The 22667-nt window shown below is 49.4% G+C and overlaps 1 protein-coding gene, 1 long non-coding RNA gene and 1 pseudogene across 3 annotated transcripts; 2 read left to right on the plus strand and 1 right to left on the minus strand.

The window, feature by feature from the left end:
* Positions 1-4766: 4766 nt before the first annotated feature.
* LOC120622378 (uncharacterized) lies at positions 4767-4885 on the plus strand (annotated as a pseudogene).
* A 6282-nt stretch (positions 4886-11167) lies between these two features.
* ID2 (inhibitor of DNA binding 2) lies at positions 11168-13559 on the minus strand. The gene is made up of 3 exons (XM_039888105.1): positions 13094-13559; positions 12707-12770; positions 11168-11921 (listed from the first exon to the last, which is right to left on the minus strand). Exons 1-2 carry the CDS (start codon positions 13439-13441, stop codon positions 12714-12716), a joined length of 405 nt encoding a protein of 134 aa, XP_039744039.1. The 5' UTR covers positions 13442-13559; the 3' UTR covers positions 11168-11921; positions 12707-12713.
* Positions 13560-16137: 2578 nt separating this feature from the next.
* On the plus strand, positions 16138-20045 carry LOC120622071 (uncharacterized). Of its 2 annotated transcripts, XR_005658412.1 has the most exons (4): positions 16138-16202; positions 16383-16858; positions 18932-19034; positions 19270-20045. It is a non-coding gene; the product is annotated as an uncharacterized LOC120622071 (long non-coding RNA). The 2 variants fall into 2 exon arrangements; XR_005658411.1 differs by lacking the exon at positions 16138-16202 and having other exon boundaries at positions 16292-16858.
* Positions 20046-22667: the final 2622 nt, after the last annotated feature.

Raw genomic sequence — 22667 nt, forward strand, 5'->3', positions numbered from 1 at the left:
TTGGAAGAAAAAAATCAACGACATTGCTCTACCAAAGCTGCTTCCGGTACTACTTCTTTATATAAACGAGGTTTCTTGGCACTTAAATTTGTACAAATAAAAACATGGGGATTGAAATTCATGTTGAATTCTGTCTCATTTATACAAAAGTTATTGATCCATGGATACTTAAAATAATTGAAAAACAGTCTTACCCATCTCATTAGGGACTTATTTCTATAAAATATTATCTTAATGTTTACAAAAATGTTTAAGTATTGAATGATTTGTGATAACTGGAAAAACATTTATAAATTCAATATGTATACATATATGTATAATAGAGTGATAAATGATTTTCAAACATTTATTAGAATGAAATCATTTTGGAGGAATGGAATAGAAATACTGGTTTGAGGAGAAAAAAAAAATGATGCAAACTTTTCTCTCGTGGAGAATAGATGGTGCTTGTATTTTCAGTACGAGTGATTATGGCTATCGAACCATGCCGATATTCCAGTGGATGCACCGAAGAGAATAGTGTGACAATTTTGCATGAAAATTTATTTTGCAGCCAGTTAAACTTATAACAAAAATTTAGATGGCAACTTAAAAAGGGGCGAGCGAATCCATGGTTTATAAAAATCCTTTAAAGAGAGAAGACAAACAGAAATGTTTGAAGGTTATAATTCTTAACTATGAGATGCCTTGTCAGACTATGTTCAGGTTATCAACTACTGTGTAAGAATCACTCCAAACCGAATGGCATAAAATGACAACGATATGTATTATTGTAGTATGTATATATATTTAGCAGTATGTGTGTGTATAAATCTTTTGTTTATGGTCCTGGCTGGGCTCTGCCAGGCATTCTTGCTCTTGCTCAGAGTCTCGTGTGCAGATGTGGGCAGATCATGGTGGATGCCGGACCCTGCGTGAAAGCCTTCCTCACTCACAGGTCGGGTGGGTGATGCGTCACCTGGGAGTGCACCTGTTGGTGGCAGCCTCTACACATGGTCTCTCTCTGCAGCTTGGGCTTCCTCACAAGATGGCAGCTCCATACCGAGGGCGACCGTCCTGAGTCAGAGAGAGAACCAGCAGAAGCAGCGCCGCCGTGGAATTCACGGAGCGCCTCCTCCGTCGCATGCCCAGGTCCACGGGCGGGAGACGGACTGCAGCCCTCCCCGCAAGGTTCCGGAAGAGCGTGTGGGACCAGAAATATTTTTTCAGCTGTTTTTGAAAAGCACGATCTGCCGCAGACCACCGCGGGGATGAGGAAGACACCAGACACTTCCCCGGGGGGTCTCCGTGGAAGCAGAGCAGAGGGGAAGCAGCTCTGCCACCTGCCGGACGCGCCCCGCCTGAGTTTAGAGAACTGCTTCCCTTCCCGGGCAGGAGAAGGGGACCCCTCGCTTTGCTGCCGGGGACACGGGGAGACGGGGAGACGGGGAGACGGGGAGCGGGCTGGTGCAAGGCCGGCCCACGCCCGGGGCCGTGGCAGCATCTGGCAGCACCTGGCAGCACCTGGCAGCCCGCATCCTCTTCCCCAGGCTTCGCCTAGGCTCTGCGTTCCACGCAGCTCCCCCGAGGTTAGTGAGGGGCAGGAAACCATCTTGGCTGAAAATATCTGAAATCAAGTAGATATTTTCCCTCAACACTGAAGCCTTCAGAATATTTCTGGTCTGCAATTGCCTCCATTTCTTTCCCCCCAGCATGATTTTCCCTTAGTTGGAAAATGTCATTTAAAATTTACACCCTGACTATAGTGAAAAAGATGTAAAAAATAGAAATGACTTTCTTTTCAGACATGTCACCATCTCTCTTGCATATGGCCTCCTGTATGATTTTTTTTTTTTAATTTTATTTCACTGATGATTTGGCGATGGAATCTCACAAAACTTGGGCTGTTGCCTGTGACACAGAAAATGTTGAAGTGTATAAAAATCTTCAATATGTACTATTTTCAGATTGCATATCAACATAAGGTTTGGGATTCAAGTCCCTCGTCTTTATCTGTCTAGGGATTACACAAAAGCTACCACCGTCCTATGCAGAAATGTGTGGAAATGGCCCAAGGGCCACTTCCGGCATGTTCAGAATTTGGTCCTTTCGTCTACTTCGACCAGTCACTCGGACTTGAAGGGCGTCACTTTCAATCGTGGGATTGAAGAACACTATCAGTTGTGTATAATGAGTTTCCGATAATTAAGATATTTCTCCCTAGAGGAGCTGCATGTATATTATAGCTGGGAGGGGCGGGGGTGGGAGGGTGGCTGGTTGGTGGAGGGGAGGAAGAAGCCCTGAACTTCATCCTTGGCTGTTATACCTCGCCATTCCATTTATCATTAGAATAGTCATTTTAAGTCCAAAAGCATTTACTGTATGGTTTAATCTATCTATCTATCTATCTATCTATCTATCTATCTATCTATCTATCATCCATCTATCATCTATGTATCTATGTATCTATCTATGTATCTATCTATCTATGTATCTATCTATCATCTATGTATCATCTATGTATCTATGTATCTATGTATGTATCTATATATCTATCTATGTATCTATCTATGTATCTATCTATCTATTATCTATCTAATCTATCTGGTCTTTAAGATATGCCAAAATTATCCCTGACATTGTAGAAGTGGGAATATTATTTACCTCACTTTAAGGTTCTGCTTATAGCCAGGCACATAATCGGCTGAGAGTCACAGTTGGGGAAAGTAAAATGATCTAACAAGTTATGATGTCCTGTGACGTGTGCTTACTTAATATGCTATTTTTTCTTGGGTTAAAATAAAACACCACACAACTGAAGTGTAGTCTAGCTAATAAGTTTGAAATACATTGGCTGTAACTTAGAAAGACACATAGAAACCGTTGACATCTAGACATCTCAGCAGCTGGGGAAATGGCAGCTTAATTCCTAGATTGAGAGTTTTAGTGGCAAAGCAAGATAGGCCTGGAGGACTTACACAGCCCAGATCTCCCCGCCATTTCCACCGCCTGTTTCTGAAGAGCTTCTAAAATGGTGCCTGCGGTGGGACGTTAGCTACTTCCTGCTGGCAGGACCTGGGTTAGAGCTCCTGCTCGGAGCATGGGGTCTCTTCTGCTTTGTGCCAGCAGCGAAGGAATCGGGACCTGGGGCAGGCCCTGCTCCCAGCCCGCCCCACACCCCGAAGTTCTTAATAAGAGGACCTTGCGTAGCCACCATCCAAGATGGCCCTAGCGACCCCCGCCTCCTGGTGTTCACACCCCACACCCTGTGGTCCCCGCCCACCGTCCAGGGTTGGTCTTTGTGACCTGTAGTGGCGGTGTGCCACTTCTGAGATTTGGCGGTAAAGGACTACAGCTTTTGTCTTAATCATTCTGTCTCTGCCTCACTCTGGGGGAGCCAGCTGCCATGTTATGAACAGCCCTATGGAGAAGCTCGTATGTCAAAGGATTTAAGACCTTTGGGCAACAGCTGGGCAGGGACAGAGGCCTGTGGCAACCATGTGAAGGGGTTTGGAAGCAGGTTCTTCAGTGGGGACAGGCCTGGAGACAAGAGACTCCTGAACTATCCAGCCAAGCCACTCCTGGTTCCTGACCCTCAGAAACTGTGCAAGGTACTAAATATTTGTTGTCTTAATCTATTTAGTTTTGGGGTTCTTAGTGATGCAGCAACATGGAACTAATACATATCCCAAATTCTATTTTAAATCCAAGACTCGGTGAGCTTTTGGGGTTTCATGTCAAGAGGAGAGGGGAGGGCATCAAGGAGTCCACTGTAGTAGCAGGCATTTTAGGGGCCAGTCAGGCATTTTAGTAGGGAGAATAAAGTTGTTAAGTAGGTATAAAGTATCAACTAGGTAGCTGAAAAAGTCCTTGTTTTAGGATGATTCTCAGATGTCACTTGTCAGGTGCAAAACCGAGGCTCGACAAACTTGGCCAGAAAACTCTTTCCTAGTCGAGACATTTTTAAATCGAATTGACTCAACCAGTTTGGATTAAATTTAAATTTGAGATTTCTCGCTCCTTTAAATATTTTACTTTAGGGGATTAAAGTTTCAGTTGACATTTTTTATGCGTATTTTTTCCCTGGTAGGCTTTGGCGAAATCTGGTAAAATTAGAACGTTACGAATGGCCTTTCTCGTTTCTTAGCTTGCAGTGTTTCTGTAGAATTTTATTTTTTGAGATATGAGAACTTTGAAGGAATGTGTGAGTTTTTAAGAACTTTCTTCCAGAACCGATGCAACTTATTTAGCAGACTTTATTTGTAAAATAAAATTTACAGCACTGTCTCCAGGTAGAAAATTGTTTAAAAGTCAGACCGTGTTGTAAAGGGTGGCGTAGGCTTACATGCGAAAACGCAGACTGTTCTCCTCTGCTCAGGACGGTAGGAGAGGCGGAGGGAGGGACAGGACATGTCCAGGCCTCGAGAAGGTTCTCTTCGCTGGCAGATGGTGAAGCCCTCCATCGGCGTCCGCGCGCACACGGAGCGGCACGCCTTCGCCGCGGGCACACAGGCCACTGAGCCAGGTAGGGGAGTTCAGTTGCTCTACGGGTCAAGGTGAATCTCGCGGGGTGCCAGGCCGTGCACCCCAGCAAACACAGCACTGTTTCTTTCCGACTTCCTTACCCCGAACGTTTCCAAGCGCAGAGCACGGCCGTGTGCCATCGCTCGGCTGTGCCTGTATCATCTGTCCTTACCCCCTTTTCCTGGAATATTTTAAGGCAAATACCAGGCATCACATCGCTTCACCTGTAAATATTTCAGTATGCGTCTTGGAAAAGCAGGGTTGTCTTCGGCCACGCCACCCTGAGCACACCCGATCCCGTCTGATCTCGGAAGCTAAGCAGGATCGGGCCTGGTCAGTACTTGGATGGGAGACCACGTAGGAAGACCAGATGGTGCAGACGTAAAAAATAATAATAAAAAAAAAGCAAGGTCTTTTTCTCACGTAATGTTAATACCCATTTCACATCTAACAAAACGGATTCTTTAACATCGTCTAATGCCCAGTCCTCATTCAGATTTCTCCGACTGTTTAAAACCATCGCCCTTTTAGAGTTTAGGAGTCCAGACGAGGCGCACTCATTATACTGGGCGGTTCTGCTTCTTATGTCTCTTCAAGTGGTCTCGATCAAGGGCGGCTCTTCCCTCGCCCTCTCCGCCCTGCCCTCCTTCAATGCCGCTGACGCGCGGACGAAGCCGGGCCCGCTGTCCCCCAGGACGTCCCCACTCGGGACTTGTCTGCCGCCTGCCGCGGGCCGTCATTTCGCTTGCTTTCTCCTGTTTCCCGCGGACAAGAAGTCAGATGGAAAAGTGTCATGTTACTTCAAATTGAGTTATTTAAAAAACATTTTTTTCCCTAATAACGCATCACAAGTGAGGCCGTGTACTTCTGCCTGTAACACACCGGGAGGCATCTAACGACCAGTTGTCTGGTTGGTCACTAAAAGTTTATGAATGAAATTGATCCTATTTTTGTATGTTTAAAGGCCATTGTATTACTTTATCTGTGAATTCTTTGCCTTGTGTTATTAGACTTTTTCTTCTCAATTATTAGGACTTGTATAGGTGCGGCACGTTAACGTGACTAAAGGCTTGTCTGATGTTCAAGGTTAAGTTGCTCGCTTACTGCGATCCGCTCCCGCCCTTCTTCCCCCCGTTCCCATGGCCGCCAGGAAAGTCCGCCTTGGGCGTCGGACAGTCTCCTTCCATCCTGTATCTTCACCTTGGCTTCACGTCTGTGGTATCTTTAGCTCTCTGTGCTGTATTCTGAGTTATTTCTTCAGATCCATCAGCCAGTTCATTAATTCCCTCTCTAGTAGCTGAAACACTTTTTTGTTGATGTTGTAAAATACACATAACAGAAAATTTATCCTCGTCACTATTTTTAAGTGCACAGTTCGGTGGTACGAAGTACATCGCACTGTGGTGCAGCCACCCCACCGTCCATCTCCAGATCTCTGTCTCCTTGCAGAACTGAAACTTCACACCTGCTCAGCGCTACCTCCCGTTGTCCCCTCCCCGGCTCTTGACACCCCCCCTTCCGCTTTTGGTCACAATGATTCTGACTACTCGAGGTACTTACTGCATGTAAGCGGAATCCTCCACATTCGTGTTTCTGTAACTGGCTTGTTTCACTTAGCATAATGTCCTCAGTGTTCACCCGTGTTAGAGCATGTGTCAGAACTTCCTTCTTAAGGATAAATGATATTCCATGGTGTGTATAGACCATGTTTTGCTTATTCGTTCCTGTTGGTGGACACCGGGGTCGCGTCCACGGCTATTATGCATAATGCTGCTGTGAACGCGGGTGCACGGATGTCTCTTTGAGACCCTGCTTCAATTCTCTTGGGTATGTACCCACAGTGGAATTGCTGGGACATATGCTAATTCTATTTTTAAATTTTTTGTGGAGCAGCTATCCTGTTTTCCACAGTGGCTGTATCATTTTACATTTTCACTTAAGGTGTACAAGAATTCCAATTTCTCCTCCTTTCTTTCATTTTTATAATAACCATCCTGATGGCTGGAAAGTGATATCTTATTGTGGTTTTGATTCACATTTTTCTAATGATTAGTGATGGTGATCATCTTTTCGTGTTTTATTGGCCACTCAATTATCTTTTTTTTGGAAAAATACATAGTCAGGTACTTTGCCTATTTTTAAATCGGGTTATTTGTTTTGTTGAGTTTTAGGAGTCTTCTATATACTCTGAATATTAATCCCTCATCAGGCATATGGTTTGCAAATACTTCCTCTCATTCCATAGACTGCCTTTTCACTCTGTCAATAGTGTCCATCGATGCACAGTTTTAAATTGTCATGAAGTCCAATCTGTCTCTTTTTATTTTTGTTGCCTGTGTCTTTGGTGTCATATCCAAGAAATCATTTCCAAATCCCATGTCGTGAACCTTATGCCATGTGTTTTCTTCTAAGAGTTTTATAGTTTTAGCTCTTCTCTTGGGGTCTTTGATGCATTTTGAGTTAAGTGTCATGAACGGTATTCGGTAAGTGTTCAACTTCATTTGTTTGCATGTGAATATCTGGTTTCTCAGCACCTTTTGTTGAAAAGACTGTCCTTTCTCTACTGAATGGTCTTGGCATCCTTGTTGAAAATCACTAACCACATACGTGAGGGTTTATCTCTGGGCTCTGTAGTCTATTCCACTGGTTAATATATCTGACTCCATGCTAGGATCATGCTTCTTCGATTAATGTAGGTCTCTAGTAACTTTTGAAATCAGGAAGTGTTTGTTCTCAAACTTTCTTTTTCGAGAATGTTTTAACTATTTGGGGTCCCTTAAGATTCTATATAAATTTTAGGATAGATTTTTATATTTCTGCAAAAAAAAAAAAAAAATTGGGATTTGACAGGCATTGCATTGGCTCTGTAGGTCGCTTTCGGTGGTACTGATATTTTAACAATATTAAGTTCTGCAATTCATGAGCACGGAATGTCTTTCTGCTTGTTTATGTCTTTTTAAATTTATTTCAGCAGTGTTTTGTAGTTTTCGTTGTGCAAGCCTTTCACCTCCTTTGGTTAAGGTAATTCCCAAGTATTGTTTTTGACGCTATTGTTACTGGAATTGTCTTCTTAATTTCCTTTTCAGGTTGTTTGTTGTCAGTGTGTAAAAATGCTCCATTAGTTTCCAGTCTGGGTTTTAACCTTTTCTTTGAGTTTCCAATTTCAATAACTACATCTCGTGAATTTATGTTTTCAATTAGCTCTTGGATTTCTTTCAGTCATTTTGGTCAGCCTTACTCGATAGCCTTTATAGTTCTTTGGTTTCTAATCTTTTCATGTCTCTACTGATACCTTCTCTGAGGGCAAATTGATTTTCAGTAGTTTAAAAAACTTTTTAAGTTTTAAACTTTCTTTAAGGAAGCTGTTAAATATGTGAAATTTGTGTGGTCTGTATTGAGGGCTTCTCTCTCCAGAGAGGTTTTGCATTTGTTACTGTCAAATGCTCTGGGGATATCGCCCATCAGGAACCATTCGTATGTTCATTTACCAGCTTTAGAATTTCTCACACCAACTGGGTAGCGATATTTGCACCTCCATTTGCTCTGAGGACAGATCCACAGCTATGCATTTGCAAGGAAGACATTTCTCTCTCATCCTGAGCTCAGGCCAACAGACAGGCTTCCTATGGCCTTCCTGGGCGAGTGAGTGATTTTTTTCCAGTCTGTGCTTTCACTGAGATGGTGGGCCTTCGAGCGTTCCGCATGGCGGTCTCGGTTCCAACGTCCCGCTCCAGGTCTTATTGGGTGCCTGCCCCTAACTCGCCGAGAGTGGCAGCCTCACCCAGGACGGTCACAGAATGCACACGCTCGTCACTCTGCTCTTCAGTCCTCGCTCCAGGCTCCTGGCAGAGTTCCCCGACATCTTTGCAGTCTCGGGCTGGTGGTCGTCGCCCCTCGCGAGCTCTGTATCCTTGTGCTCTAATCAGAAGTTCTGTCTCTCTGGACCTAGCTTGTCTGTCCACTGACTGCTGCATGCCCTCGGTCACTCGCTTCACATCTCTGGGCCCAGTTTCTTAGAATGGAGAGACTGCGTGTCTGTCTCCCTCCGAGGATCGATCCATGTCGCTGAGAGCTAAAATGAAATGTAAACTAACCTGCACATTTATCGTTTGAGGTTAGTGGGCCAAAAATCTCCCTAACGATCGAAAGATTCTTCCCAAAATTGAAAGACTATATATTCCAACAAATTCCTAGAGCTAGGTCATGCATAATGGAGAGTTTGACCTGTCCTCATTAGGACCTGGAATAATACAAGGATGCCCACCCTCATCTCTGATCCTTGAACATGATGTTGGTTAATACTATTAAGCAGCTCAAAAACATTTTCTTCTTATTATTTATGCCTAGAGGGCCTGGTCTTCCTAGGTGGTCTCCCATCCAAGTACTAACCAGGCCTGAACCTGCTTAGCTTCTGAGGTCAGACATTGGCCTTGTGCAGGGTGGCATGGCCATAGACCCTGGACCATGGCTCCACTGGGACATGAACCCAGGACCTTCTGTGTGTAAAGCAGACGCGCTAACCGCTACACTATGGAACCACGTCCTCAAAAAATTTGTAATTAAACAAAACCTTAAAGAGAAGGGAAAATGTTCTGGCTTTTATTTGCGTTCACAAGTCATTTTTTTCCCCCATAATCTAATAATAATCTGTTTGAGGCTGGAGGTCATATCTGATGCACTTATGAAATCCAGGACGGTACCCAGCCTAGACTTGGTGGTGGATACTAGTTTGCCAAAGGGGACCCTATCTAAGTTATAAAGTAGTAAAGATGAGATAAGATTCACATGTAGAAACAACTGTACACATGCTCGAGGGGTAATCGCTCATAATGGCATCATTCATTTCCAGAAGGCTGTATGTCCCAAGCGTCTTCTCCCCTGATGCTCCGGCTGGTTGCTCCCCAGGTCCCAAGCCTCCAAGCCCCGGGCCCTGGAGGACCCCTGCTCGCGAGCCGCCTTCCTCGCTCCAGACAGCAGGTGGCGCCCGGCCTCCACCGGCCACCCCCGAAGGCCGTCCCGCTCCGCTGTGAAAAGTCCCCTCCGAAAGGTGCCGCTTTTCCTCGACGCTGTTGCTACTCTGGGCCCTCGTCGAAATGCTGCAAGCGGTCCGGTTCCCAGCGACCGTGCAGGTGCTCGAGAGGGCCCGGCCCCGCGCGCACGGCTTCCCGGGAAAAGCCAAGGGGCCCTCCGTCCGGCTCAGGTCCCTCGCCCCTCCGAGCCGACCATGCGCGGGTCACTGAGGCTGGGGGCGATCGGGCGCCGGTGTCTGTGGCCCCGCCCGTCGTCCTCGGACGAAAGGACCGGCGGGGATGGGGGCAGCGACAGGTCCTCGCGTTTTCCCGCCCGCCGTCCCCACTGGGGCCCAGCCCGGTGCAGGGCGCTGGGTGGGCTGACGACAGGCGGCTGGGTGCCAGGTGACAGATCTGAAGGGCGGCCTGCATCGGGAATGACGCTCGCGACCCAGGTGTGGCAGCCAGAGCCCGCTTCCCGGGGGTTATGATTATTAACGACAGCGACGGCCGGTTCAAAGCATGTGGTCACCCGCGGGCGCGGACGGCTTCCGGGCGAGCATGTTGTGCTGGGCGAACCTGGGGTCCGGGGGTGGCCCGGCCGGCTGCCCCGAGGAAAGAGGGTCTCGGCCGCGACCGCAGGGCGCGCGGGCGCCGGCGAGGTCCGCGGAGAGCCTCGGCCGCCGACCACCCCCGCCCCGCGCTCTCATGATGGATCCCGCGTCACGGCCGGAAGCCCCGCCGCCGCCAGGGCAGACGCGGTGGCGCCTCCCAAACACCTGCTGGGCGGGCGGCCCCAGGTGAGACACCTATCCCGCCCGCCTGCCCTCCCTGCTTCCTTGTCCAGGACCCACACACGCTGACCGGCCTTCCAGAACCTCCCACACCTAGAGAAGCCATCTTTCCAACATGAGAATATACGTATGCATGTGAATTTTCAAGACTTACGTGTTAGCTATGCATTTTAAAGCAGGACCTAAATATTGCTGCGGTGCCGTTGCTATTTTCCTGTAACTTGAAAGGCCTTTCTCCTCTCCCTCCCTGTTGTCCTTCCTTGGGCAGGGCAAGGGCGCAGTCAAGGGTGAAGGGTGCTTTAATAGCCACCTGTGCTGGAAAGTGGGCCGGGCCCAAGCCCTGTCTCCCTGAGGCCGGCGGACCTACAGGTGGAGGAGATGCAGGGGAGGCTGCCAGGCTGAGCGCTCAGGGCCCTAGCACAGCTTAAGTCCCATGGGCAGTCACTAGAAGCACAGTGTGACACGGAGAAGGGTCTCTTTGCCCTTCCCCTAAATCTTATGTGAATTCTATGGAGCCCGTTTCTCTTCCGATTAAGTTTCATTTACTCCAGAAGTGTTTTAAGCACCTGCTCATGCAGGTAGTGCTTCCTAGACTCCACGTTTTGAATGAGCTAACTCCTAGGAGTCAAGGCCACGGCTGCTCCTTCTTGATTTAAAACTGAGCGGCAAGGCACAGACCTAATTGTCCCTGATGGACTCAGGGAAACTTCTGTTTATAATCTTCCCGGCCCTGCCCACACGTCTGATAAGACTGTCTGCACACAACCTCCAAGGCTTAGAGGGACCAAGACAGGGTTAAAAGAAATGGAGAGAGACAAGTGAGGGAGAGAGCGATCTGAAAAATCATTCAGAATTCAGGTGTTGACTTCAGACATGTTTTATTATAATCTTATACAGTCTACATAAATTTGAACTTGTATTGACTTGGGTTCAGTTATAACATAGCATTAATAAAAATCAAAGCACTGGTCCTCTGAAATAAAGCAGGCAATCACCATTCAATAAACACACTTGATTTATTTTGTATAAAAGGGTTAAGTTTACAACTAAACTTTTATAAAAAGTTTAGCATGAATAAGTACATCATTACACTTTGTATGCAGAAATATACATCTCTGCCACTATACAAGAAAACTCTAATTAAAGAGTTCACAAGGTTTCACTCAATATATATATATATATATATTTATATATAAATATATACACAGCATTCAGTAGGCTTGCGTCAAAAGGTAATTTCTGACCAAAAGACTTCATTTAAGTAACTGAATACTGGATCCTTCTGGTATTCACGCTCCACCTTTGAAAAAAGGCAAAGTCTGCTTAAATTGGGCAATTCCTTGTGATTTTAACGTTTTCGCTCCCCATGGTGGGAATAGTATATAAAGAAACCTTCCAACTGCAGAAAGGGCATTAAAAGTCTTTTTCATAAATAACTAATATCACAGTCCAGGTCAGAAACACTCTGGGGAAGATGATCTGATCCTTCTTAGTTTTGCTTCCATTTTTTAAAAAGGTCCATTCAACTTGCTGTCTTCCTTGTGAAATGGTTGAAAAATAAGTTCCCGTGGATTTGTTGTTATTGTGCAAAGAAAAAAAAAAAAGTCACAAACACCTGCAAAAGATCGAGAGAGAAAGGCAAGTTAAGTTAGGAGAACATAACCTAAGGGCAGAGGCGGGCAGCCCGGCGCCAGAAGAAGCCAGTTTTAACATTTAACCAAACACTCAAAAGATTGGGCAAACCCTGGCGTCCAGATGCAACACACGCAGTCGGCCTCGACAGCGCACATTAAACATTAAAATAGCAGAGGCTCCAGGGAAAAACTTCCCGACGCAATCTCTTACTTGGATCCCCAGCAGCAGCGCTCACAGGCGCCAGTCTGCTTCTTGTGAGGATTATTTGATTGAAAACAGCCCTTTAGTTAACAGATAGGGAAGTCGGAATCCCACATCACAGGGGCTGAGGCACAGGGTCGCAACGCTCGCCCCGCCGGATCCCAGAGGGTTACAGTTTCGGGGAAGGAGGATCCCTGTGGAATTTGTGGCGATAAGATTAATTACACGGAGGTTAGTACCTCGTAGTACCAGAGCCACACCAGAAAGCGGCCAGGGCATTACATTCGACAGAAGCAACACACTTTCCCCGGCCAACCTCGTAGGAACTTATGGGCATCTTTCTCTTTTTTCTTTTTAAAGGAAAATGACGTGTGATCTTGAGTAACCAGAGCTGGAAGCCCCTTCGCTGTCTGGCGCACGTAAGCCAAGTACTACCTGCCATACATTGAGGTACACGTTCGTTTATTAAACCGAAATACCTGCACACACGAAAAGACACACACGAGCCCGCGCACACACTCCAAGGGGCAGTTTAACCACCGGGAGCCACAAGCAAACACTCACCATTGATTCAGCCACAGAGCGCTTTGCTGTCATTTGACATTAACTCGGAAGGGAATTCGGAAGCCTGCGGGAGAAAGGGGATAAAAGGCACCGTGTTAGACGATCGCGCGGGGACAGCGCACCTCTCTCAAAAGTCGTCCGCGCAACGCTAAGTTCCACTAACCACGTTCACGCCACAGTTCAGATCAAAGACAGACACACTAACGTCACAACTTATAAGCAATTTCACGCACGGCTCAATCTACAGCAGATTTGAAGAAAAATAAAGTTAATTAGCTCCTCCGTAAGTCACCGACCGCAGCCGTCTCGACAATGGGTCTGCTCGTGGCAGCCCAGGCGATCGCCGGGGTGCGCGGCAGCGAACGTGGCCCCGAGAGCGGCTCTTACCTGCAAGGACAGGATGCTGATGTCCGTGTTCAGGGTGGTGAGCGGCGTCCTGGACGCCTGGCTCTGCCCGGGTCGCTGGTGGTGCAGGGTGACGATAGTGGGGTGCGAGTCCAGGGCGAGCTGCAGGTCCAAAATGTAGTCGATGACGTGCTGCAGGATTTCCATTTTGCTCACCTTCTTGTTCTGGGGGATGCTCGGCACCAGCTCCTTGAGCTTGGAGTAGCAGTCGTTCATGTTGTACAGCAGGCTCATCGGGTCGTCCACCGGGGTTTTGCTCCGGGAGATGCCCAGGCTGTGGTCCGAAAGGCTGTTTTTCCTAACGGACCTTACTGGACTGAAGGCTTTCATGCTGACCGCGAGAGGAAGGAGAGACCGGGAGGGAGCGGGCTGCCCTGGAGCTCAGGCCGCCGCCGCCTACGGAGCTTCCACCGCAGGGCACCAGGATGGGTTCAGAATGAAGCCGGGAGCGCGGCGGGGCGGCTTTTATCGGCATTCGCCGGGGCCACACGAACCGGCTTCCCTGCGTTCCCATTGGTGGAGGTGGTGCGTCCATCAGGCCGGGCGGGCGCCCCATTGGCAGGCGAGGGCGAGGAGCCAGCGCTCAGTTCTTCCGCGTTCGCAGCCAATCCCCGCGGGGTGGGCGGGGCGGGCGCGAGCCCAGCTGGGGTGGTAAATAGAGTACAGTAAGCGCGGGCAGGAGGGAGAGGAGGGACAGCAGGGAAGGGAGGAGTGAAGGGGAGGGGGAGGAGAGTGAAAGGGTGGGGGAGGGGGACCCCGGGAATTTAAATGTGCATCTTAATTCCGAATCCAACTGCCAGGCAGGACCCTCGCCCTAGGGTGTGCTCCGACACTTTGGAGCTTTCAGCAGTCCCAAAATCGCAGCGATGGGGCAAGTTCTTCACGTTAGAGGGAAAGCCACAGTTCACTGCGACCCAGGGAATGTCATCGAGATAGAAAGCATTTCTGCAGAAAGTGAAAACGCAAATAAGTTTGCCATTGACATGTGACGTTTGTAGAGAGTGCGGTCTCTTAAGAGAAGGAGCTTCGTGAAAAAAAAAAAAAAAAAAGCACACCATTCAGCTAATGGTTTAGTGTGGGATCTTGCAACCCGGAGCAACGCGGGAGGCGTTATTGTAAACTCAGTAAAATGAGTGCATACTTATTGGAAGCCGTGCTGATCGCTAAGGAGCTCTGAGAGGCAGGACGCTTGCAGGGCTCCTGTTCTAGAACAAGGCAGAACTATTATAATGATCCTACTAATCGGAAGTCATTAGGAGAATTTGCATCTTGAAGCTGTGTACACTGCCCTGAAGGCTGGGGTCTGTGCCCTGCAGGGTAGGTGGCAAAGCGATGTGATTCATTATGCGCAAATCGTGATTTCGGGTGTCCCATTCCAGCACCTATAGTATTTTTAAAGCTTTGTGACAGGCAGGTGGCCCAAGCCATTGACTGACACTTTCACACTATTTAAACAGAAAAATTTTGTCGTGTATCAATCTTTTGAGCAGTAGTGCTAGATGCAGCTTCAGTTTTTTTTCTTTGTTGTTGTTTTTTTTAATCTTTAAGAACTCATTCCTGCAGTCTAAATTAAAAAAGAAGTTTGCTGCTATTTACTCAAATACTTTTCAGTTAATTCACACAATTTCAGTTTAACCGAAGACCACAGTAAATTAGTTGTTGTGTTTTGAAAATCATACTTCTCTAGAATACAATCAACTGGAAAGTCTGAGAAAATAGAATTTTTTAAAGTATCTTGTTTATTTTTTGTCCCAGTCTTCATCTCCTGTGCATTAAAAAGGAAAAGGCAGAACTGGAGAAAAAGCAAAGCTTAATAATGGGGAAACAGTATTTTTTCCTTCAATTAATGATTAATTCTGCAGCTGGCCGGCCAGCCTTCTGTCTGCTCCAAGGCTTCTCTTTAGGGAGGCAGAGTTGCTGGTGCTGAGGTGGATGTCACTTTCAGAAAATCCAGCTAGTTGTTCTGGAGGATGGAGGTGGATGGTTTCCTGACCAGCAGAGAAATCTGCCGAGGGCCTGGTCTTGCAAATACTGCCTGCATCTCTGTTCCTGACTGTTCAATTAGCAACGTCTCCTCTGATATTAAGTCTGGAAATGATTTAATACTCAAGTCCCCCACAGTTCGAGCCTTTTGATGTACTTTGTGTGCATGTGTTTCTGTCACATACGTGCCACAGTGGAACAGATTTTGTTTTGACACTATTTTGGTTCATGATGTTATACTTCGACTATTTTACAATAATAGCCAACGTAAACAAACATCTTTGGGATTCTCAAATTATTACTTGTGATTCTTGGACATTGCAGCTCTGAGATACTGACGCATTCCTAGCTTTTTCCAAGGACACCGTATGTTAACGTCCGTGCCAGCCTCATTATCCATCCCAACAGCCAGGCTCCGGGCTGGTTGGTAATGAGCTTGTGCAGTATTTTACACACTTGCGAAGTTGATTAAGGCAGTGGCTTCTCCCATGATCTTTTTTGTACCCTGATGTCGTAAGATTGCTAAATATGGTGAAAGTTTTCTGGTGTTTCTTTCTTTAGCTGCCATGTCAGAGTCCAGTCAGCCTGGCTGTGTTGAATTGGACTCCACTGGCACGCTACTCAGTTCTACATTCATTTAAAGATCATTTTAAGGGGATTATGAGGCTGTATACGTTAATGATTAAAAAAAGGCCTGAGTTACTAGTATGTCTGTCTCGGCAAGCCCAATGTGGAATTACCTTTAAAATGATGTTTTCGTGGGGGAAAATGGTGCAGGGCCATTTTCGGGGCAGGTTACAAGGCAGTGAAAGAAAGACCTGTCAATTGGTGTCTCTGTGGGTTTGCATCTGAGACCGCTAAAGTTCAAATGGTCCCAGCTGCAGAAAGGGCCCAGGATTTGCGAGATCCGTGGGTGGTGGGAAGGTGTGAAGGGCTTCCGGTGGGGGGTGGAGATGCCGTCCCCATGTAAAGCAACACGCAGGCCCTGGGTGGAAGTCCCCCTAACGCGGTTCCAGGGCTCGCCGGGCGCTCAGTCTCCAGCCCAGTCTCCAGCCCAGTCTCCAGCCCAGGCCCGGCCGGCGGCTCCCAGCGCGTCCAGCCCCTCGCAGTAATCAGAAGCAGCCCCGGGCCGGGCGCGCACTTGTGTGGTGTTCAGCAGGGGGGCGGGGGGAGGAGCAGGGGGAGGCAGGAGGAGCCTGCGGGGGGAGGGGGAGTCTCAAGGTCCTCCTTGCACATCTGGCGCAATTGGGAGCGCTCGCCTTTCTTCCCCCCGGTTTTGTTCTCACAGCTGTGTCCATTCCGCCCGTGACCCCCCGAGTGATCCCTGACAGGTGATGAATTGGCGGCGGCGGCGCGCGGGCCAGGCCGCGGCGGGGCCGGAGCCGAAGCCCCGGAGCAGACTCTCTGGCGCCAGGCGCGTGACGCCGCCCATTCACGCCGCCCTGCAGCCTTGTCCTCCCGGCGCCGCTCAGGCGGCTGCCATGGCAACCGCGCCGTCACTCAGCGCGCGCGCCCAGCTGATCAATGCCTGCGAGGCCCGGCGGTCCCAGGCTCGCCCCGGCCCGGCCGCCCGGCCCGCGCGCACCTGCAGCCGCTGCACGTCTTAAGTTTCGAGCGATTTGGGGGAAGGAAGGAGGACAGAGAAGAAAAGAAAAGGGGGGTGGAGGGTGGGGGGAAAGGAAAAAAGCTGGGAGAGGGAGAAGAAAGAGATCTTCCTTTTGCCGAAGGAGGCATAACGTGGCTTAGAGGGTGCCAAAGCAAAAGGTTTTGCTTTATTTTATTTGTTTTTGCAACCGAGGCGTTCAGGGTGGGGCTGGCGCGAGGCGAGGGCGGATGGGCAGAAGGTGCCGGTCTCAGCGCACGGCGAGATTGGTTTATGCCTTCGGGTCGTCGCGCGGACGATTGTGATGCTGGACTCTTAAAAATACTATTGAAGGACCCCCTCCCCCACTGTCCCCTGCCTTCCTCCTTGGAACCCTTGGAGTTCATTCAAAACCGTCAGACTTTTCCAGAGCAGCCCCCCCGCCCCGCCCACCGCACGGGACAGGGGGGAGGCGGGAGGACGTGCGCCCCGCCCGGTGCTCCGAGCGCCCGCGGACCCGCGTCGGCACGCTCATTACCACTACAAAGCCGGCGGACGTCTGAGCGCCGCTCCAAGGCTACGTCTTCCACCGAGAACATCGGGAGGCCAGGAACTTACAGGGCGGCGGGCGGACGCGGACGCCGCCCCCGCCCCGGCTTTATCTCTAGGGAAAGTTCCAGTGTAAGAACCAGATGCCAACATTCCCGGACGGTTTATGGCATCCGGATCCCTCAAGGGGGCTCCTCTGCAGTTAGAGTGTTAGCAGCGATTATTTGTCGTCTGTCCTGCAGAGGCGTTCCCTGAACGTGGATGTCCTCTGCTGGGCCGAAAACGGGGGTGGGGTGGGGTGGGGCGGGGCGGGGCAGGACTGTTCCCGATCCTGTTATCTGGCTCAGCAGTTTGTTGTGATTTTCGAGCAAACAGCATCTGGATTACATGAGGATTCCAGTTTTTGCTTTCCCTGTTTATTTAATACCTTGGCAAGAGGGACCCCTGACCCTAGCCCCAGATAACCGAATTTGGGCTTAAAACGGCCTTCGATGGGGACGAGCGGGAGGGACATGAGCAAAGCCACAAAAAGCACACGAGGCGATGCTCATTTCTCTCCCTCTGGGTATTCCCGAAGACCCGCCTAACCTCTACTAGCCGCATCGCTCTAGCGAAGCGCCTGGGCCACCACAGTGGCTTAGCATCGGCCCGTCCCCCCGGCCCGGGTCGCGGTCCCCTCGAGGATTCGCGCGGTGCTGCGTGTCCGGAAGCACGTGGGGCCGTCCGCCCTCCGCGTGGGCAGGTCACCTTTCAGCTCCGCGCGTGCAGAGGAAGCGACGTTTGGGGAGTTCGGCCGAGGGGCCGCGTTAACGACCAGCACGGCAGATATTCAGTTACAAATGCTGTGAAGTGTCCCGGTTTGTGGCCCGCCTTTGGCTTTCACAAAAGATTTTCCTGTGACTTTTGTTCCGGTCACCAAATTAAAAAAGAAAAGTAACTTGAGCGAGAGATAAGGTCTTGGAAAAGAATCCCGGCCGCCCGCGAGCTGGCGGGCGCGGGGCTGGCGTCGCCGAGTCTGCGGGGTCGGGCCCCCGTGGGGAGCCCAGGCCACCGGGGGGACTCCGGCCGCCGCCCACTGTGGGCCCCCCGCGCCCGAGCGCAGCGCCCGGGCCGCCGGAGCCGCCCGCCCGCCGGTGAGAATCCGCGGCCGCCCTCTCCAGCCAGCGACAAGGGCGGGCCGGTTATAATATTATAACGCGCCACCAAAAGCTAAACCCGAAGTCCCGGCTAGGAGTCCCTAACAAGAAACACATTGTGCGCTTCCCCACCCCCTCTTATGGTCGAAGCCACGTTTGCGCGCCGGCCGCGATGCCGCCCGCCAAGTCCATGACTTCAGTGGGGAGGAACCCCCCCAACCCCGCCCCGCCCCACGTGCGCGCCCGGCCCCCGGCCACCCTGCTGCGCCCCGCCGCCGCGTCCCAGCGCCTGGCCTGGTCAGGGGCCCGCTCGGTGGACACGCGTCCGGCGCCTGCATCAATTTGGTCACTGCCCTTTCCCGACCCGGGAGAAGGGCGCTGCCCATCATCTCCCGTGGCGCTGATGGCACCCAGGTGGCACCAGAGCGGGTTTGTAATCAAAGCCCCCTCAGTTTGGCTGGTGGAGAGACTTTTGTTTTTAAAACAGTGATACTTTCTTCTCTTATCCTGACCCACGGCTTTGGGGCTTTCGCTCCCAGATTCTGCCCCATCCCCCATTACTATTTGCAGAATTCCTTCCTAGTTAGAGGGATATTCAAGGGGGTTCTGCAAGCCCCCTGCCACAGCCTATGAGTGAAGAGTGGACAAGACCTAAAGCTGTGTCCTCAGGGAGGTGAGTGCAGGGGACTTCAGTAGCAGTGGGGACCTGTAGGGGCTTCTGGACATGCAGCTCCTGGGCACCCGTGGTTAGCTCCGTGTGTGTGTGTGTGGGGGGGGGGGGGTCTGTCATCTTCACAGTGCTCCCGACCCTCTGAAGTCAGGGGCCTCCTGTCTTAATGCTGGGGCTGCCCAGCAGCCCCACCCCGACAAAAGGCTACGGGGGTTGTAGTACATTTTATTTTGACCAGGTCTGCCTTCCCAGTCTGTGAAGCGCAGAGACGTGCCACTTCCAAGAAAAAACGGCAGCGCGATGGCCCTTTGTGACGGGAGGGTAAACACTCACCCTGGCTGAGAACTGACCGTTTACAAGCCCAGCACAGCTCACCTATTTCGCCCTTCACTTTGACCTCGCACGTTAGGAAAGGCAGATGCTGCCCCATCTTATAGAGGAAGAAACTGAGGCACAGATGACACATCCCTCCGTGGTCCCCGCTCCCAAGGACAACACCGTACGGTGATGCAGAGGTGCATGACCTTCGCCTCAGGCCGAGTATCGATTACTTTTTTATTTTGAAGTTTGCTCCTGCAGGCTGGATTGCACAGGGCCAGGGACTTGTGAAACACTTTGTTCTCGCCTTCCTCGAAAGTTCACGCTGAGTGACTGAACTTGACCCTTTATTAATAAAAGGTCAACTCAGATCTGAGGACTTTTCAGACCATAGCGTATGTAAGAATCCTTTCCACACACAGTCCTGGGGCCTACCTCTAGAAATCCTGACTCAGGAAACAGTTTGAACAAGCCTCCTGAGGAGGTGCTGCTGCGGCTGGCACAGGGACCACTCTGAGAAGCTTTGAGAACAGAACTGGCCTCTTAAGTGCACCTGCAGTTGGTGCAGTCACCTACTGGGTGAGAATGAGCCATCTTGGACTCCTCGAGGACCCAGACATTTGTTTTTAGAAAACTCGAGACGGCAAGGAAAGTTTATTACATTTACCCCCATTTTTCTTTTTTCTTTCTTTTTCTTTTTTTAAAGCATTTTATTTTATTTTATTTTATTACAGTTTCAAGTATATAGTACATTGGTTAGACATGTATATAGTTTATGATCCCCGCGATTACTCTGTCATCCTTCTTGCTCTACACAGAGCCATTGCTTTACTGCTGAGTGCGTCCCCTCTGCCGCGCCCCCGTCCTCATGACTTTTTTCTTTCTTCTTCCTGCTGTTCCAGTGCTTTTTCTTTGACCGTTTCCTTTGTGTTTCAAGAGCACCCTTTAGACATTCTTTCAGGGTAGGTCTGCTGGAGACAAGTTCTCTTAGTTTTCCGGCATCTGAGAAAGTCTTGTTTTCCCCTTGATTCCTGGAGGATAGTTTTGCTGGATCTAGGATTCTGGGTTGGCATTTGTTTTTCCTTCAGCATTTGATGTGTTACGCCGTTTCCTCTGGCCGCCATGGCTTCCGATGAGAAATCCTTGTCATTCACGTTGTTTTTTCCTGTACAGATAAGGTGCTGCTTCTCTCTCCCTGCTTTCTTCGTCTTCAGTTTTCAGAAGCTGGCCCGTGATGTATCGTGGTATGGATTTCTTTGTGTGTGTGCTGGGTAGTTTCTATTGCTCTATCTTCAAGTTCGCTCATTCTTTCCTCTGAGTCTCCGTTTTGCTTTTGAGCACATCCAGTGAGTTTTGTTTTGGTTATTGTATTTTTCAGTTCTAAAATCTCCATTTGGTTCTTTATATCTTCTTTTATGTTGCTGAGGTTTTTCGTTGTTATATGAGCATGTTTGTAATTGCTCATTGAAAGACTTTTTTTGATACTTACTATAAAATCCTTATCAGTTACTTCCAACTTCATGTCAATTAGATGTTGGAAACTGTGGATTGTTTTTCTTATTCAAACTAAACTTTTCCTGGTTCTTGGTATGACATGGCAGGTGTTTTTATTAAAACCTAGACATTTTGGGTGTTAGGTTATGAGACCTTATTTAAATTTTCTATTAGAGCAGGCCTGGCTAAGATGGGGAGGGGTGCTTCTTACCGCTCCCCATGTGGCTTCCAGTGATACTCTGGAGGTGGAGGCCTCTTGTCTCTGGAAGGTGATCAGTGTCCCAGCTTCTCACTCAGCCTTCTCTGAGGGCACTGGGTGGGGTGGGAGGGCAGGGCCTGGTTACCCCTGGGTGAGGGTGGAAGTCTAGGCTTTCATGTGGTCTCTACTGAACCTGGTGAAGGATGAATGCCTCTGCTCCCCACTCTACTTCCTCGGAGACCATTCTATTGTAGGGAGAGTCTGCGAGGGGGTGCCTCATGACAACAGGGAGGGGCTGGGAGCTAGACTCTAGGTAGACTTTCTACTGTGACTTTGCTGATGTGAGCGGAGTTACAGTCACCGTTTTCTCTGTGGTACTTGGTTAGCGTAGGATGGCCGCTGTCCATAGTTTTCTGTCTTGCCAGGCTGCCTCTATCCTGGTCCTTCGTCTGTGTCCATTTCTGTTTCTGGGTGCCTGCTTCTCCAGTACCTGGTCCAGGATATATGAAACCCAGAGAAAATCCAGAGAAAATATCAATCACCATGGCTTTCCTCAGGCTCCACAGTCACTAGCCTGCCTCTTCTACCTTCTAGGGTCTTCTGTTTTATATCTGATGTTCCAGTTTTTTTAGCTCTGTTTAGCAGGAGGACTAGGGAGGAGTCCATCTACTCCATCTTGTCCAGAACAGAAAGCTCCTTTACGTTTATTGTTAAATAAAATAGAAAACACAGAGCAATGAAATCTGAGGAAAACAATTCATATTTCTATATTATTTGAATTTGCATAGCACTTTCACATATACCTTATTTCATCGAGTCATGGGCTTTAAAAAGTATTATTTAACTGTTGTCTTAGCAGGTTCGACCTGGCCCCGACAGCCGGTGTGTAGAGGCATTGGTAGGACTGATGGTCGCAAAATCCCTGGCCCGGGCGAGTGCTGTCCTCACCTGTGGCTGGAGGGTTGGCTGGAATTCTTTTAGGCCAGGTCGGAGTCATTCCACTGGCAGATTTCGGGACCTTTCTGGCTGGGGGAGCTAGAGAAGCCTTTCACCTTCCTGCGCACGGGTCCTCCTTTGCTGCTGCTGCTGCTGCCTGCTCCCCGTGTGCTGGTTCGCCTCTGCAGCGCCCACACCGTGGGCAGGCAACCCACACAGTCGCAGTAGGGAGGGCACCTTGTCACAGGGAGGCGGCTTTGGTATCTGTGTCTTGCTTAAAGACCCTTGAATTATGTAGAAAGCAGAGCATTTTGGAGGTAAAAGGGGAAACGTAAAAATCTGGTATTTGAGCCTCTTCCAGGGCAAGGAATTCTCACTTGGAAGGGCATCGGAGGGGCCTGGCCCATCGGCTTCTATGGCAAATTGTGAGTTCACACACTTATCCCTGTCCATTGGTCCGTCCATCCGCCCTCCCGGAAGGACTTACTGAGCGCCTGCTGTGCCCCAGACACTCTTCTAGTAATTTAGGGACCACCAGTGAACAAAACGGACGAAAGCCCCTGCCCGCCCGGATGCCACATTCTAGTGAGAAGAGACAGACAAAGAAACGAAGTCTGCGAGGCCCTCGCGTAGGTTACTGGAAGGTGAGGGCAGCCGGGGCTGTACAGTGGGGGTGGGGGCTGAGCAGA

The sequence above is a fragment of the Pteropus medius genome, unplaced genomic scaffold (genome assembly GCF_902729225.1).
Source record: "Pteropus medius unplaced genomic scaffold, Ma_sr-lr_union100, whole genome shotgun sequence".
Taxonomy (NCBI): Eukaryota; Metazoa; Chordata; class Mammalia; order Chiroptera; family Pteropodidae; genus Pteropus; species Pteropus medius.

Excerpts from the sequence above, each read along its gene's own strand:
- ID2 (XM_039888105.1), bottom strand. The coding sequence starts at position 13,441 with ATGAAAGCCTTCAGTCCAGTAAGGTCCGTTAGGAAAAACAGCCTTTCG. Across the intron at positions 12,771-13,093 it reads TCAGCATCCTGTCCTTGCAG|GCTTCCGAATTCCCTTCCGA; the intron begins GTAAGAGCCGCT and ends TTTCTCCCGCAG.